Genomic DNA, 15,938 nt, shown 5'->3' on the forward strand with positions numbered 1-15,938 from the left:
AATGCATCTCTGGCTGTTACCCTAATTGCAACACATTTACTGTAGATTTAACACACGTGCTGAACTTCTGGACAAGAACTTGTTCGCACTTCTTGTACCAGACTTTTACACTTGTTGCACGTTGCCCTGGATAAGAGCATCTGCTACAGTAAATGCTGTGTGATATAATGCAAATGAGATAACCTGGACAATAGGGGAAATAAATAAAAAAATAAAAAAAATATTCCACAACTTTTTCTTAAATTTCTATACATTTCCAAGTCTGGAAAATAATGGCCTATAAATTCCACACAATTCCAGATTTTCCAAACCTGCACAAGAACCTTGTCTAACAATAAAACTATCACTTATTTAAAAACACTCCGTACACCTTATTTCCAAGTCTATTAGTTGTCATAAGAACAATGTTTTACTCAAAGGTAATAGAGATCATGTGACAGGGATTCAGTCACCTTTTTTTGTTTTACACACACACACACACACACACACACACACAGAGGTACCATTTTTAATCTCTGCTCATCACGTCTGCAATCTTTAATATACATAATTTCTAAAAACAATCTTTTGGGTTGATTAAAGCCAAGCTCAAAGTTTTGTACTGGAAAAAAATGCTCAGGATTTCTCTTTCTGTAATCTTGATCCGAACAGAATAAAAGAAGTAAAACTCCAGCTCCATTGCAGCTACTTTTGTGTGTGGTGGCAACTTTTAAAAACAAACAAAAAAAACGCTGTGTGACTACCTTTCTGTTGCAGTGCCCGCTGTCTCTTCATCTCAATGTCTTGTAAAGTAGCTGCGAGGTTGCGTGGGAGACTGCCGGTGCTGTTGGCCACCATGATTGGACTCTGGGCAAGTGAATATATAATTATTTACAACTCCAGTTGAACCGCAGTAGTGTGTGATAATTTAAGAGTATTACATAGCGCGTGCGTTACCCTGGAGGAAGTGTTGCGGCCAAGCGTTGCAGTGGTATAAGTGGGGGAAAGTCCAGCACTCACTTTTGGTTTCTGTGAGGATTGACTGACATCACTGTCGAGCCTGGAGCGGTACACCTACAGAGCAGAGAAACCAGACCGTTTATACACAATCACACCACACTCTGTTTTAAGGAAATGTTTCATCATGTTTTTAGTTCTTCAGTCTTTTAAAAAAAAAAAAAGGTTTGTAAAATGTGCAGAGGCCTGGGAAAAAACTTCCCACATTGTGAAATTATTTCTGAAACTGCAGACTCAAATATGCATCTCATCTGCATGTGTGTCAGTCAGAAGTAAACGTACATAATTTAAAATCTTATTAATCCCAAAAATGAAAAGGGAGAAAATAGCATTGACTTGTCGCTAAACACCACCTTATTCAAAGTGTGACTGTGATGTAACTAGCCAAGATATCTTTGAGCAGACTGATGGTTTTTGCCACCATGTTTGTTAAACTGACTACTTACCAAACATGATCTTTGCAGGAATATAGCCTTGGCAAGATTAATAAGTAGATAAATATTTCCATGTTATTTTGGTGAAACATGGGCAGAAAAACCCTATTTTCTGAATGGTTGCCAGAATTTAGCCACATCAACAGGATTTCCCAGACTGACACATAAAATGTTACATTTCCTAACCATTTTTTAAATTACCAGTATTGGTCTATATTAGGGGAGAGCAGAGGAACTTGGGACAGTTTGTATTCCCAACAATTAATTTCAACCAGTCAGGTTTTAGATGATATCAGAAGTTAGATGTTGCCCCTTTAGAGTAACCGACTCCTTTGGAGCCATGAAGCTGGACACTGCAGTAGGTTTGTGCAGTTCAATATTTTAATCAACCAAAACTTGTATTTTCCCTCACCTCCACCTCTATTCAATGGTGTAATAATACTACTGTATATACGGTAATTCTAGGCTACATCCTTTAATTCCTAATAAATCCCCAATTCACCAGCGTTGGTGAATTGGGGATTTATTAGGAATTAAAGGATGTAGCCTAGAATTACCGTATATACAGTAGTATTATTTATTAAACTTAAATTCAGGGGGAGAAAAATATATATATATTTAAGGTTTTTTTTTTTTAAATTGCCAGATGGAGAGAGTTGGGACAGTTCAAGTTTTTTTTCTTGTGGTTTACAAATAATAATAAAAGTGCTTAATTTTTTTGTTTGTTAAAAATGTGGGTGTCCCCCTGCATGAGGATTAAACGTTTCATTCCTTGAGAACAGAACTGTTTTTTCAAGTGAGGTTTTGGGCAAACTGACATTTTTCTATCACTGTACCAGCATTGTGTGTTTATACAGTTCATATGTTACACGTTTTGATAAATAAAAATTAAACATGTAGGATTAAGCTAGGTATTTTATTTTTGTTCCATGTCTCCCCACTATGTCCCAAGTCTCCCAACATCTCACGTTTCCCTGCATAAAATGACAGAAAAAATGAAGTCTGAAGGCCAGTATACATGTGACAAGCTGAAAAACTAATGTGCTAAGAGGGTGTTGTAAATGCTCTCTAATGTGATATGAATGACACTACCTGCAAAGAATTTCAAACAATCTACAAAAGCTGGAAACTTCTCAAGCCTCCCCGCTCTCCCCGAATGTTTGCTCTCTTTTGTTTTAGATTTTTATATTATTTGTAGTATCCTACATTATTATGTAAAGCAATACACTTTCGAAGTTGCTTTTCTATGCATGCAAGATACCAAATAAAAAGTTTGTTATACAGTAAATACAATATCATCACTATTATTTAAAAGTCATGGTTATGTACTAAACAGGCACTTAATTTTGTATAATCAATATTCAATCATAATATTTTCCAGATATGGAAAAAATAACCTATGAGAAAATGATTCTCATCCTGGAAAAAAATTGTTCTAAATTTCTGGCTGTAATACCAAAAAAAAAAAAAAAAAGCCAGCCGATTTATCCCATACAACTAAATACTTTTAATCAAGCAGACCGCTTAACTGTTTAGGCATTTCTTGAAGGTGTGTGACCTTTCCAGTTTGTTTGCCAGCAGAACGGTGGCCATGAGTCACAAAGTCCAAACACAACCAAATAAAACCCAAACAATATGACAATGTTCCTCAACAATATACAGCATAGGCTTTAGACTGGAGCTACCATGCATTAAGAGAGACCTACATGACGATGAAGACATGAAGAAATGAGAATGGGGGAAAAGAAAAAGAGGGAGGTTGGGTCTGCATGGCTTGGGTTACCTGCAGAGGACTGTGTGCTGAGTGAGCTTTAGCCGGGAGATGAGGCGAGCACAGCTGGCTGGGATCTCCAGCCGCCATCACCTCCTGGTACCAGTGCTCTAAATCTAGCCCGGGAATTTGAGGCCTAAGCCGCTCCGGCTGACTCTTTACCCACATCGGAACACACATGAAGGTGGGGGGAATGTTATGAGACGAGAGAGTGGGGGAAAGACAAAAAAGGAGATAAATGTTATTGTGGAACTGAAAGCAGAAAGGTTTAATGAAGATAGTGAACAGTTATTAATCTGCTTTAGAGAAATTGGTTTCGGTTTTCTACCAAAGGCGTCTTGGAGATGGTCCCAAATGAGCTAGAATCAATCAAATCAAATCAGTAAACTAATCATCTGTTGGACGGTGTCAAATTTTTACTCAGCAAACCTCTGTACCTTACATGTAAACTTGCTGTTTACACTTCACACTTCCTGTCCTGTGCAAACGCTTTTAATATTCTATTGTTGACTTAGGACTAGTGAATCTTCTACATCATCTGTACATGTAAACTATTGTAACTATTCACATGCAGAGACCTTTTATTTGAAAAGACCATGTAATGAACCAGCTCTTCAGATGGCAGCAGGACGTCAACAAGAGCAGTAATCAACCAGAGAGCTTGATAACTTCCTAAAACTACATCATGTTTGAAAGAAGAGAAAAAAAATCCACACCACACTTGTTTTATTTTCTTAATAACCAACAATATTTATTTCCCCATATTTGTAAAGGTTGGAGTAAAATATAATAACCTATTAACTAAAATATTCCTTTTATTAAAAGTGAAAACTTTAACAAATAGGCCTTTTCTTAATAAAAACTTGAACATTTATACTTCCTCTATTCTCTTTAACTTTCAGCAGTCTGTTAAAAAAAAAAGCTCCAATTTCTTCTTAAATCTATTTGTAGTCAATCGCACAACAGCTCTTTCCCATTTTAGATCTGTTTTTTGCATGTTTGTCACAGATTAGAGCTGTGTTACTTCTGCCAATGTTGAAGTCACATGCAGTCCTGCTATTGTACAGTATTGTGCCCCCTGCTGTCAAAACACAATTACCACTAAAAAACTAAGACCTTATGTAGCCTGATAATCGTGATTCATTTTTTATTTCAATTTGAATTTGTCTCATGATTTTTCTTTGCATGATATATTGTCATGCCTAATAGAGAAGATTCTGTCAAAACAAAACGTGAAATACCATACATAAACCATATTGCTGTTCGTTAGCAACATGCAGAAAATGTACAACACTGAAAAGTAAAATCATTGCTCTTATATTGCTTTATCTCTTCTGTTGCTTCAGTTAGAAATGAATGCATTTTCCTGTTCCACTTCATTTCACACTTTCATCACTGTGTTGCAGTCGTGTCACACTGAAATGCAAATCACTGTCCAATCACAGCCCTAAGCCATACAGATGGGCGTGTTTTTAATTGGAGAAGGAGAGAACTGCCAGAAAGCTTCATTTTCCTGGAGGCTCTGCCATCCATATAAACTAAAGCAATGCCATTTACAAGTTCATTGTTTCCTTGTTAAATGTTGAATACTTAATCATCAAGAATTACTACATAAACATGATAAATGTTTTAATATGACCAAAAATACTCACAGCAGGGACAAGGCAACATGAAGTAATATAAGAGCAATAAAATTAATTATTATACATACCAGACACTTTTTTGATGGAATAAAAATGTTTTCTATACCCTTCTCATGGGTTTCATTCATTTGGTTTGATAGCTTGCAATATTGTTAGCATATCACTTATACTACATGTATTATGTCACTCTACCCAATGGAGAATGAGAGTTGAATATGGTTTACGATATTGCATGGTTGGCAAGACATGACGTCATACAGCAGAGACGTAAAACTTCCATGTTAGCGAGTAACTGACAATTAGTAAACACACAAGAATTTGCTTCGTTAAAAACAGAAGATTGAGAAATTTTTGAAAGAGAAAGACGCGTTGAAGACCCGAAAGGAATGTATAATAATAGCTTTTTTGTGGTGTATCAGATATATTCCATTCAGCTGCTCATCTTCGACTCGTTCAGAATCATGCTAGCTGAATGGAATACATCAGATATACCACGAAAAAAAAAGCCAGCCAATATAATTTAAATTTTCAGTGTGTAATATTTATTGCACGTCATTAACGAAAAGAAATATAGCTTGGGTATATTCTTTCACCTTTTTTCCACTTTTGATTGCATTCTGCTCCGGCATGAAATCTTTGTATTAACGACAACATATCTCAACATTGTTGAAAAAGACAAGTTTAGAGTCATTTGATTTACTGCACAAACTGAATTTAAGGGTGCTAATGTCAGACAGATTAATGTGCCAAAAAACAGGGGCTAGAAGAGGAGTTATTTTCAAAGGTAAAGAGACACACCTCAAAACCAAGAGAAAGAGACGAGCCATGGGGGGAAGGAAGACAGGAAAAGGCAGGCTCAGTGAGGGTGGGCTGACGCAATTGGGCAGGAGAGGTGGGGGAAGAATCCACCTTCGGCATCCCATAGATCTGGTTTAATTGGCCCACGGTAATATAGTCCTGAAACCCAGCATGGACGGAAGCAGATGGAAGGGAATAAAGAGGAAAGGAGTGAGACAGGTCAAAAGGTTAAAGGACAGACAAGCACAAAAATTATTTACTCAAATATCATTGATGAGCATGAAATTCTGATATTACATAATTAAACGGTGTTCTAGTTTTATAATAAAGCATTTTACGTATGCTCTTCTAAAAATCACTGAGCTAATGGTTTAAGCCATTTAATACTGGATAACATATGCTGAATGTGCAATGCTTATATTCTTAAGCAAAGTAAATGGTCGTGTATTAAAGCAAGCCATTTATGAGTATGCAGCATACAGTAAGTGCAAGCACACAACAGAGAGGTAAAGAAATGAAAGTCAGAGCACTATGATACCTCACAGTGGGCAGCTACAGCGGGGTCAAATGTAAGAAAGGGGTCATGGGAAGCAGAGTTGGTCAGCTGGGTATCGCTCACATACATCCTATATGAAGCCGCCATCCTGCAGTACCCCTGTACAGCCACCAAACCATTTACACAGGAGCAGAGGTCAATCGCTATGTACATAAAAAGTATCTTAGCCAGTTTCTTCACATGCACATCCTACTGACCACATCTCCCAATTATGACATCAAATTAATCTGAAGCCATTATAATCAATAAAAATGCTTCGAGTTCACAGAAAGTGCTCATTCTCTATGAAGCACTGTCCCAAGACAATGCAGAGCACGTTTACAGGTTTACACATCTGCTGCAGTTTACTTCCCCAGCATTTCATTTCCTGTTTCTCTACACAGACACCATGAATTGAATTTATTGCAGTGGTTCTCAGCTCACTGGATGTATCCCAATCATATGTCAAAAGCGTAGAGTGGTTTCTCAATTTTATTTTTCATAAATTTACAGGTAATTTAATTGCATGCTTATGCTGAAATACATATGCCATTTCTGCTTTCAACTTGAGTGTGCTCTTTGCTGAAAAAGCAATGGATATGTTTACCATCAAAATAATAAAATATTTAGGCACTGCCTAAAAGTGGAGCTCCTGATGAGTGTAAAAGGTGTTTGTAAGTGGTGGCCAGAGCTGTCACTCATCATTCATGTTCTGGGTGGAGCTATCAGCTCAGGAAGGTGTATCTGTTATGCTACAGATGCTTGCTGAAGTGTTTACGCACCATGTGCCTCCGTCAGAGGTTTAGCACGGTACGTTATAAAACTTTGCTATCTGTCATTCTGATATGTCATTCATGTACAATGTAAAGTTTGTGTGGTGTTTACTGAGTGCGTTCTGTTTGTGTTTGGTGCACTGGTTGAACCGTGGTTTAACACAAGACTTTGAGCACAGAGGCCAACAGTGCATGTCTGGCTAATGTACAGAGGTTTGTACCCTTGGTTGAGCGAAGCACGGTGTGTAACGTTCAGAGCAGAGTCTGTAAACATTACTCTGCAAAATTGTGTTTTTGTTTACAACCATGTGACATTATTTTTGTTTTCTTTAGTTGTCACAGTGCTCAGTGTATGGCGTTTGATGTCCAGTGTTCAATACTATACTCGTGTTCATGAGGAATAAAACGCGTCTGCACCCATCAGAGACTCTCTGCTATTGTTCTTCATGCCAAGGACTGCTACAGTGCTAGTAAATAAAAAAAATTTAAAGCAAATTAAAAATAAAGTGCTGGATAAAAACCCATCTATCTTATGTAAATAAAGACAAATTTCGATGCCCAGTGGTCAAGCGTTTTGAGATATGTTGCCTTGCACTTATGATTGAGTTCCCTGTGCTGGTACACATGCGCCGTTTGTACAGTTGCAAAAGCCATCAAAAATCAGGTCAATGCATAACCGTATTCTCTTAAGTATGCATATACTTTGGCGCACCGCCAAAACACCATTGTTGTTCAGTGTTCTCCTGATGGTGGACTCATGAACATTAGCCAATGTGAGCGAGGCCTTCAGTTGCTTAGAAGTTACCTTGGGGTCCTTTGTGACCTCGCCGACTATTACACGCCTTGCTCTTGGAGTGATCTTTGTTGGTCGACCACTCCTGGGGAGGGTAACAATGGTCTTGAATTTCCTCCATTTGTACACAATCTGTCTGACTGTGGATTGGTGGGAGTCCAAACTCTTTAGAGATGGTTTTGTAACCTTTTCCAGCCTGATGAGCATCAACGTTTTTTCTGAGGTCCTCAGAAATCTCCTTTGTTCACATATGTATGATACACTTCCATAAACATGTGTTGTGAAGATCAGACTTTGATAGATCCCTGTTCTTTAAATAAAACAGGGTGCCCACTCACACCTGATTGTCATCCCATTGATTGAAAACACCTGACTCTAATTTCACCTTCAAATTAACTGCAAAAGGTTCACATACTTTTGCCACTCACAGATATGTAATATTGGATCATTTTCCTCAATAAATAAATGACCAAGTATAATATTTCTCATTTTTTAACTGGGTTCTCTTTATCTACTTTTAGGACTTGTGTGAAAATCTGATTGTGTTTAGGTCATATTTATGCAGAAATATAGAAAATTCTAAAGGGTTCACAAACTTTCAAGCACTACTGTATATGCGTTTCCCTCATTGCCATTTAGTGTTTCGGTGCCTGTCGACACAGCTTTTTACAGCACAAATGGTTTTCTAAAATATATTACAAGTATTAGAAAGTTTAGCTGTTTTGGGTCATGATTTAAAAAAAAAAAAAAAAACATGGTCCTAATGCAAGACCAGTGAAAAAGCACTAATTTTTTTGAATGCTGGATGGGAGGCAAACAGTCAAATCTATTTTGTCAGTAACAATTAGTTAACGTCAGCTCTGGCCAACTTTAACCACACTGTGTTTGATTATTATATTCAAAATAGCTTTCTATATTAAATAGGCAAACAACATGAAATTACATATAACGAACTCTGAATTCATTCAGAGTACAACAAGTAAAAGATGTTATTAGAAACCATATGGGGAGAAAAAAAGATTAAAGAAAAACTAAGCTTCAAAACACTTGGTCTCACCATTCTAAATTTGTTCATTAAACATTTGTTTTCACAGGTTTAAATATACCCTTACCTCTTTTAAAGTGCTGGAACCTTTAGGGAAAGTTCTGCTTCCAGTTAAGCTGAAATATCTCTTCTCCAGACCAGCCAGCCTCTCCTTCTCCTGTAAAATCATGCATATGTAAGAAAGGAGAAACCCACTTGCACCAGACCATCATATACAACCCCTGGCAAAAAGTATGGAATCACCAGTCTTGGATGAGCACTCATTCAGACGTTTTATTTATGTAGAACAAACTGAGATCACAAACATGATACAATAATAAAGTCATTCCAAAGTGCAACTTCTTGGCCTTCAGAAACACTAAAATAAATGAAGAAAATACATTGTGATAGTCAGCAAATGTTACTTTTATAGACCAAGCACAGGGAAAAAATATGGAATCACTCAATTCTGAGGAAAAAAAAATATGGAATCACTCAATTCTGAGGAAAAAAAAATATGGAATCACTCAATTTTCAGGTAAAAAATAAGGACTCACCCAGTCAATTTCCTTTCCCTAAATTGACACCTGCCTCAGATTAGATCTGCTCGTTAGTCTGCAGTTAGAAACAGCGAAGTTATCACACCTTGGAGGGCTGCTGGACCAAGTGGATTGGCAAGAATCATGGCTCCAACAAGAGAGATGTCTCTTGAAACAAAAGAGAGGATTGTCAAACTTCTTAAAGAAGGTAACTCTTCACGCATGGTTGCCAAAGATGTGGGCTGTTCACAGTCAGCTGTATCTAAGATATGGACCAAGTACAAACAGCATGGGAAGGTTTTTAAAGCCAAGCGTACTGGTAGACCAAGGAAGACAACAAAGCGTCAAGACAAAAAACTTAAGGCCATATGTCTTGAAAACCGAAAAAGTACAACAAAACAAATGAAGCATAAATGGGAGGAAGCTGGAGTCAATGTACAAGTATGTGACCGAACCGTGAGAAATCGCCTAAAGGAAATGGGATTTTCATATAGGAAAGCTAAAAGAAAACCATCATTGACACCTAAACAGAAAAGAACAAGACTACAATGGGCTAAGGAGAAGCAATCATGGACTGTGGATGACTGGATGAAAGTTATCTTCAGTGATGAATCACGAATCTGCATAGGACAAGGTGATGATGCTGGAACTTTTGTTTGGTGCCGTTCCAGTGAGATTTATGAAGAGGACTGCCTGAAGAAAACATCCAAATTTCCACAATCCTTGATGATATGGGGCTGCATGTCAGGCAAAGGCACTGGGGAGATGGCTGTGGTTACTTCTTCAATAAATGCACAGGTTTACATTGACATTTTGGACAGTTTTCTTATCCCTTCAATTGAAAAGATGTTTGGGGATGATGAAATAATTTTCCAAGATGACAATGCATCGTGCCATAGAGCAAAAACTGTGAAAGCATTCCTTGGTGAAAGACACATCCAGTCAATGTCATGGCCTGCAAATAGCCCAGATCTCAACCCAATAGAAAACTTGTGGTGGAAATTGAAAAAAATGGTCCACGACAAGGCTCCAGCCTGCAAAGCTGATCTGGCAACTGCAATCAAAGAGAGTTGGCACCAGATTGATGAAGAATACTGTTTGTCACTCATCAAGTCCATGCCTAAGAGACTGCAAGCCATTATAAAAGCCAGAGGTGGTGCAACTAAGTACTAGTGATGTGTTTTGAATGTTCTTTTGTTTGTCTGTTTTTCATGATTCCATATTTTTTTCCTCAGAATTGAGTGATTCCATATTTTTTTCCCTGTGCTTGGTCTATAAAAGTAACATTTACTGACTTCCACAATGCTTTTTCTTCATTTCTTTTAGTGTTTCTGAAGGCCAAGAAGGTGCACTTTGGAATGACTATTATTGTATCATGTTTGTGATCTGGGTTTGTTCTACAGAATAAAACGTGTGAATGAGTGCTCATTCAAGACTGGTGATTCCATACTTTTTGCCAGGGGTTGTAGTTCAGTACTTCACTAGATGCCATAAAGCACAGGGTACATTTTTTCATAATCAGTGTTGAAGACCAACCCTTCTCCCTATTTTCCCTGTGCTATACATCATTTATTATTTTCTACATTTACCAAATAAAGCCCCAGACCTTCCTCCTGCACATTCTAGTTATAATAAACTTGTGTAGAACCCACCAAAAATCAGTGATCAGGTAAGGATGACAGTCACAGAAGTAACCAAGAGGCTAAGGGTGACATGATGCCACTGCCGCCGCCACCATGCTTCACTGCAGGCTCTGTTCTCAGAGTGATGAGCAGTGTTGAGTTTCTTCCAAAACATACAGCTTTATGCCAAGGCCAAAAAGTTACATTTTGGACTTATCACACCAGAAAATCTTTTTCCATGCTTTTTTGGTCCGAGACCCCAATGTGTTTTTGGCAAACTCCATATGGCTCACCACTCATCCATAAAGTTCAGCTTTGTAGGGTGTCCAGGGTAAGATTATCCACCATATGAGCTGTAGCTCTTTACAAGCTCCTTCAGAGTCAGCCTTGGCACCTTCCTTGGCTGCATCTCTGACTAATCTCGATCACTGAATTGTAGTGGATGCATTTCTCTAGGCTGGGCTATGCCGTATTCTTTCCATCTATTAATAATGGATTTTCTGTGATCTGAAGGATGTTTATTTAAAAAAAAAAAAAAAATCAAACCCTGACTGATAATTTTCTAGAACCTGTTTTGATGGCTCATTTTTTTTTCTTCATGATGTGATTTGTTTAGGTCTTCTAACAAACTGAGGCCTTCCAGGTGTATTTAAATATATTGAGATCATGTGACACTAATTCCACACAGGTGAGCTCCATTTATTGAATTATGGGACTGTTGACGACAACTGGTTGCACCAGAACTATTTTAGGAGTTGCACAGCAACAGGGGTGAATCCTTATGCAATCACAATTTTTGCATTTTTTATTTGCAAATAATTATATAAAAATATATATTTTTAAACTATATTGTATAAACTATATTGTCCCCCCCAAACTTCAATATTACGAGCTATTTTAGCGAGCACCTCGGGAAGGCACTGTAATTAGCACGGTTAATGTGTGCGCACGTGTGCGTACTGTATTGCAAAATAGTAGATAATGTATGAATGAAACATGAACGAGGAGCTGTGTGTAGTAAAGTGTAAGGCACTGTCTGGTTTGGGCAGTTATGTCTGCTGCATTAAGCTGCTGAAGATGATGCATGACCTAAAGTATACAGTGATTTGGCTGTGGTTTCAAACATGCATGTAACTCTAGCACTAATTCACTAGCCTCATTCGCTCATTGCGTACCTTCTGAAGTAGCTGCAGGGTGACACTCTGCTCTTTAGCCAGCTTTTCACACTCCTGTGCAGCCTGCAGGCCCAGCTGATTGGCCTGCTTCTCCAGCACTGCAACTTTTTCCTTCAAAACACATCAGGTCCATTAAATAATCATGCACACATTCATAATTAGGTTTCCCATTTAAACAGGTTACATTGGGACATGTTCACTGGTTGTTGCTATCCGTCTTGGCAGGGAAGCAATAACCAAGTTTATCCAGTTGTCTGGCTGATAACCTTGAGATAGTTCATGCTGTCTGTCTTTTTGACTTTGACACAACATTCATGTCTAGTCTCGTCTAATACCCATCTGTAACCAAACACGTTACAGTACAACAATGCCCCTGAGCACAAAGCAAGGTCCATGAAGACATGGACTGACAAGGGTGGAGTGGAAGAACTCTAATGTCCTGCACAGAACCCTGACCTCAACCCCTCCGAACACCTTTAGGATGTACTGGAATACTGACTGTGCAAGAGTCCTTCTCACCCCAAATCAGTGCCTAACCTCACTAATGTCCAGATGGAAAACAGCTAATCTCAACTATTACCATAAGTGCTGTTAATTAGTTATTATAGTCCCAAGTAAATTTCAAACCAATAACTCAACAAGTAGAACTCACTGGGATGCCTCCACCACAAGTCTAGTCCTTGTTACCAATTTGTATGCCAGAAATACGCTTAAATTATACTTCAAACAGGAAGCAAATTATTTAAGAACTATTTCTTCCATTTGAATCAATTTTGAATCAAATCCAAAATCAGTTCATCTGCTGGATAATTTTAAACAAAAACACTCATTCTTGAGATCACAGTAACAAGAGTCTCTGACAGATATAGACAATCTGAAAGACAATATCTGCACCACTCAGTGGTGCTTTAAGTTTAACGACGGTTGAGATAAATACAAAATAAACATTACAGGTTACATTACAGACAGCCGGTATCTGATTACACCATGAACTGATTAGGCTTATGTCTGTTTTTCTGGCACTGACAACTATCTGACAACTTTCTCAGTGTAACATTCACCATGTGAGGAAATCACACCAAGCTAACAAGGTTTTTGACCTTGCTCCTTACCCAATGTGATACAAGAAGAATGCATAGACAAGATTATAAAGTAAATTAAAACACTTCCATTGTTTTGATGGGGGGGAGGCAATCATACATACATAGCATACACACACACACACACACACTTGAAAGTTTTGGCCCTTTTCCACTACCCTTTTTCAGCTCACTTCAGCCCGACACGGCTCGCGTTTTGACTACCTCAGAGCAGCACGACTCAGCTCACTTCAGCCCTGCTCAGCAACCAAAACTTGCACGGTTTTGGAGTGGGGCTGAAGCGAGCCAAACCGAGCCGAGTGGGGCTAGGGGCGTGAGCAGACACTCCCCTGTGCACTGATTGGTGAGGAGGAGTGTCCTCACATGCCCACACACGCCCCGCGAGCACGCTGGGAACTGTAAACACCGTAAACCCGGAAGAAGAAGAATTATGAGAATTTCTGAAGCCTTATGCGCCTCGCCTCATCTATACGCTCTTGCCAGTATCTGTTGGCGTTGTCGGTGACAACAAGCCACAGCACCAAGACCAGCAACACTAACGACTCCATGTCCTCCATGTTTATTGTTTACTATCCGGGTCGTGAGACTACCGCTTAAAAGCTCACTGATGTCATCGTTTGCGCCGCCTAACGACATCACGTGACGTCCACCCACTTTCAGTAACTCCACCCAATGTGTCCACCCACTTCCAGCCTGCACGGTTCAGCGCGGTTGTAGTCGAAATGCAACTCCAACAGCCCCACTCAGCTCGACTCAGCCCGGCACGGCTCAGCCCAACTCAGCCGCATTGGTAGTGGAAAAGCGGCATTTGTGAACCCTTTAGAATTTGCTATATTTCTGCATAAATATGACCCAACACACAATCAGATTTTCACACAAGTCCTAAAAGTAGATAAAAAGAACCCAGTTAAACAAATGAGACAAACATTATACTTGGTCATTTATTTATTGAGGAAAATGATCCAATATTACACATCTGTGAGTGGCAAAAGTATGTGAACCTCTAGGATTAGCAGTTAATTTGAAGGTGAAATTAGAGTCAGGTGTTTTCAATCAATGGGATGACAATCAGGTGTGAGTGGGCGCCCTGTTTTATTTAAAGAACAGGGATCTATCAAAGTCTGATCTTCACAACACATGTTTGGGGAAGTGTATCATGGCACGAACAAAGGAGATTTCTGAGGACCTCAGAAAAAACGTTGTTGATGTTCATCAGGCTAGAAAAGGTTACAAAATCATCTCTAAAGAGTTTGGACTCCACCAATCCACAGTCAGACAGACTGTGTACAAATGGAAGAAATGCAAGACCATTGTTACCCTTCCCAGGAGTGGTCAACAACAAAGATCACTCCAAGAACAAGGCGTGTAATAGTTGGCGAGGTCACAAAGGACCCCAGGGTAACTTCTAAGCAACTGAAGGCCTCTCTCACATTGGCTAATGTTAATGTTCATGAGTCCACCATCAGGAGAACACTGAACAACAATGGTGTGCATGGCAGGCTTGCAAGGAGAAAGCCACTGCTCTCCAAAAAGAACATTGCTGCTCATCTGCAGTTTGCTAAAAAGCACGTGGACAAGCCAGAAGGTTACTGGAAAAATGTTTCATGGACGGATGAGACCAAAATAGAACTTTTTGGTTTAAATGAGAAGCGTTATGTTTGGAGAAAGGGAAACACTGCATTCCAGCATAAGAATGCAATTATCCCATCTGTGAAACATGGTGGTGGTAGTAGTATCATGGTTTGGGCCTGTTTTGCTGCATCTGGGCCAGGACGGCTTGCAATCATTTATGGAACAATGAATTCTGAATTATACCAGTGAATTCTAAAGGAAAATGTCAGGACATCTGTCCATGAACTGAATCTCAAGAGAAGGTGGGTCATGCAGCAAGACAACAACCCTAAGCACACAATTCGTTCTACCAAAGAATGGTTAAAGAAGAATAAAGTTAATGTTTTGGAATGGCCAAGTCAAAGTCCTGACCTTAATCCAATCAAAATGTTGCAGAAGGACCTGAAGCGAGCAGTTCATGGGTGAGGAAACCCACCAACATCCCAGAGTTGAAGCTGTTCTGTACAGAGGAATGGGCTAAAATTCCTCTAAGCTGGTGTGCAGGACTGATCAACAGTTACCGGAAACTTTTAGTTGCAGTTATTGCTGCACAAGGAGGTCACACCAGATAATGAAAGCAAAGGTTCACATACTTTTGCCACTCACAGATATGTAATATTGGATCATTTTCCTCAATAAATAAATGACCAAGTGTAATATTTTTGTCTCATTTGTTTAACTGGGTTCTCTTTATCTACTTTTAGGACTTGTGTGAAAATGTTTTAGGTCATATTTATGCAGAAATATAGAAAATTCTAAAGGGTTAACAAACTTTCAAGCACCACTGTACGTACATACATACACACAAATTATTTATTTATTTATTTAGTGTGTATTTATATATCAGACAGAAAAATCTGAAATTTAAAGTGCTAGTCTTACGAAAATGACATCATCCCTGGAAATTATACCTTATAAAACTAGACATGTTAAATGGTTTATGGTCAAAATTGTATTCTAGTACAAGACTGGGAACATGTTCTATTTAGCCGGTAAAGTTTGATTTTGAGTCCACCATTACACAAATGCATTCCTCGTAAGTGACCGTTAACTCAAAGGAAGTGACGTCATATGCATAGACATTTCTGGCTTCATCTGCTTTGCAAAGTGTAGCACATTTTTAA

General features: G+C 38.7%; 1 protein-coding gene across 7 annotated transcripts in view; it reads right to left on the minus strand.

Annotated features, from left to right (window-relative positions):
* phldb1b (pleckstrin homology-like domain, family B, member 1b) overlaps positions 1–15,938 on the minus strand; it is a 196,098-nt gene that overhangs the window by 55,714 nt on the left and 124,446 nt on the right. For 5 of the 7 annotated variants that reach the window (XM_060943763.1, XM_060943759.1, XM_060943758.1 and 2 more), the window contains 7 exons: positions 12,104–12,214; positions 8,856–8,945; positions 6,181–6,297; positions 5,643–5,801; positions 3,214–3,357; positions 937–1,053; positions 744–846 (listed from right to left, as the gene is read on the minus strand). In XM_060943763.1, coding sequence (XP_060799746.1) covers positions 744–846; positions 937–1,053; positions 3,214–3,357; positions 5,643–5,801; positions 6,181–6,297; positions 8,856–8,945; positions 12,104–12,214 — 841 coding nt within the window. The remainder of the gene's footprint in view (positions 1–743; positions 847–936; positions 1,054–3,213; positions 3,358–5,642; positions 5,802–6,180; positions 6,298–8,855; positions 8,946–12,103; positions 12,215–15,938) is intronic. The other 2 variants (XM_060943760.1, XM_060943762.1) reach the window with 2 other exon arrangements.

This window comes from Neoarius graeffei, chromosome 17 (genome assembly GCF_027579695.1).
Source record: "Neoarius graeffei isolate fNeoGra1 chromosome 17, fNeoGra1.pri, whole genome shotgun sequence".
NCBI classification, from domain to species: Eukaryota; Metazoa; Chordata; class Actinopteri; order Siluriformes; family Ariidae; genus Neoarius; species Neoarius graeffei.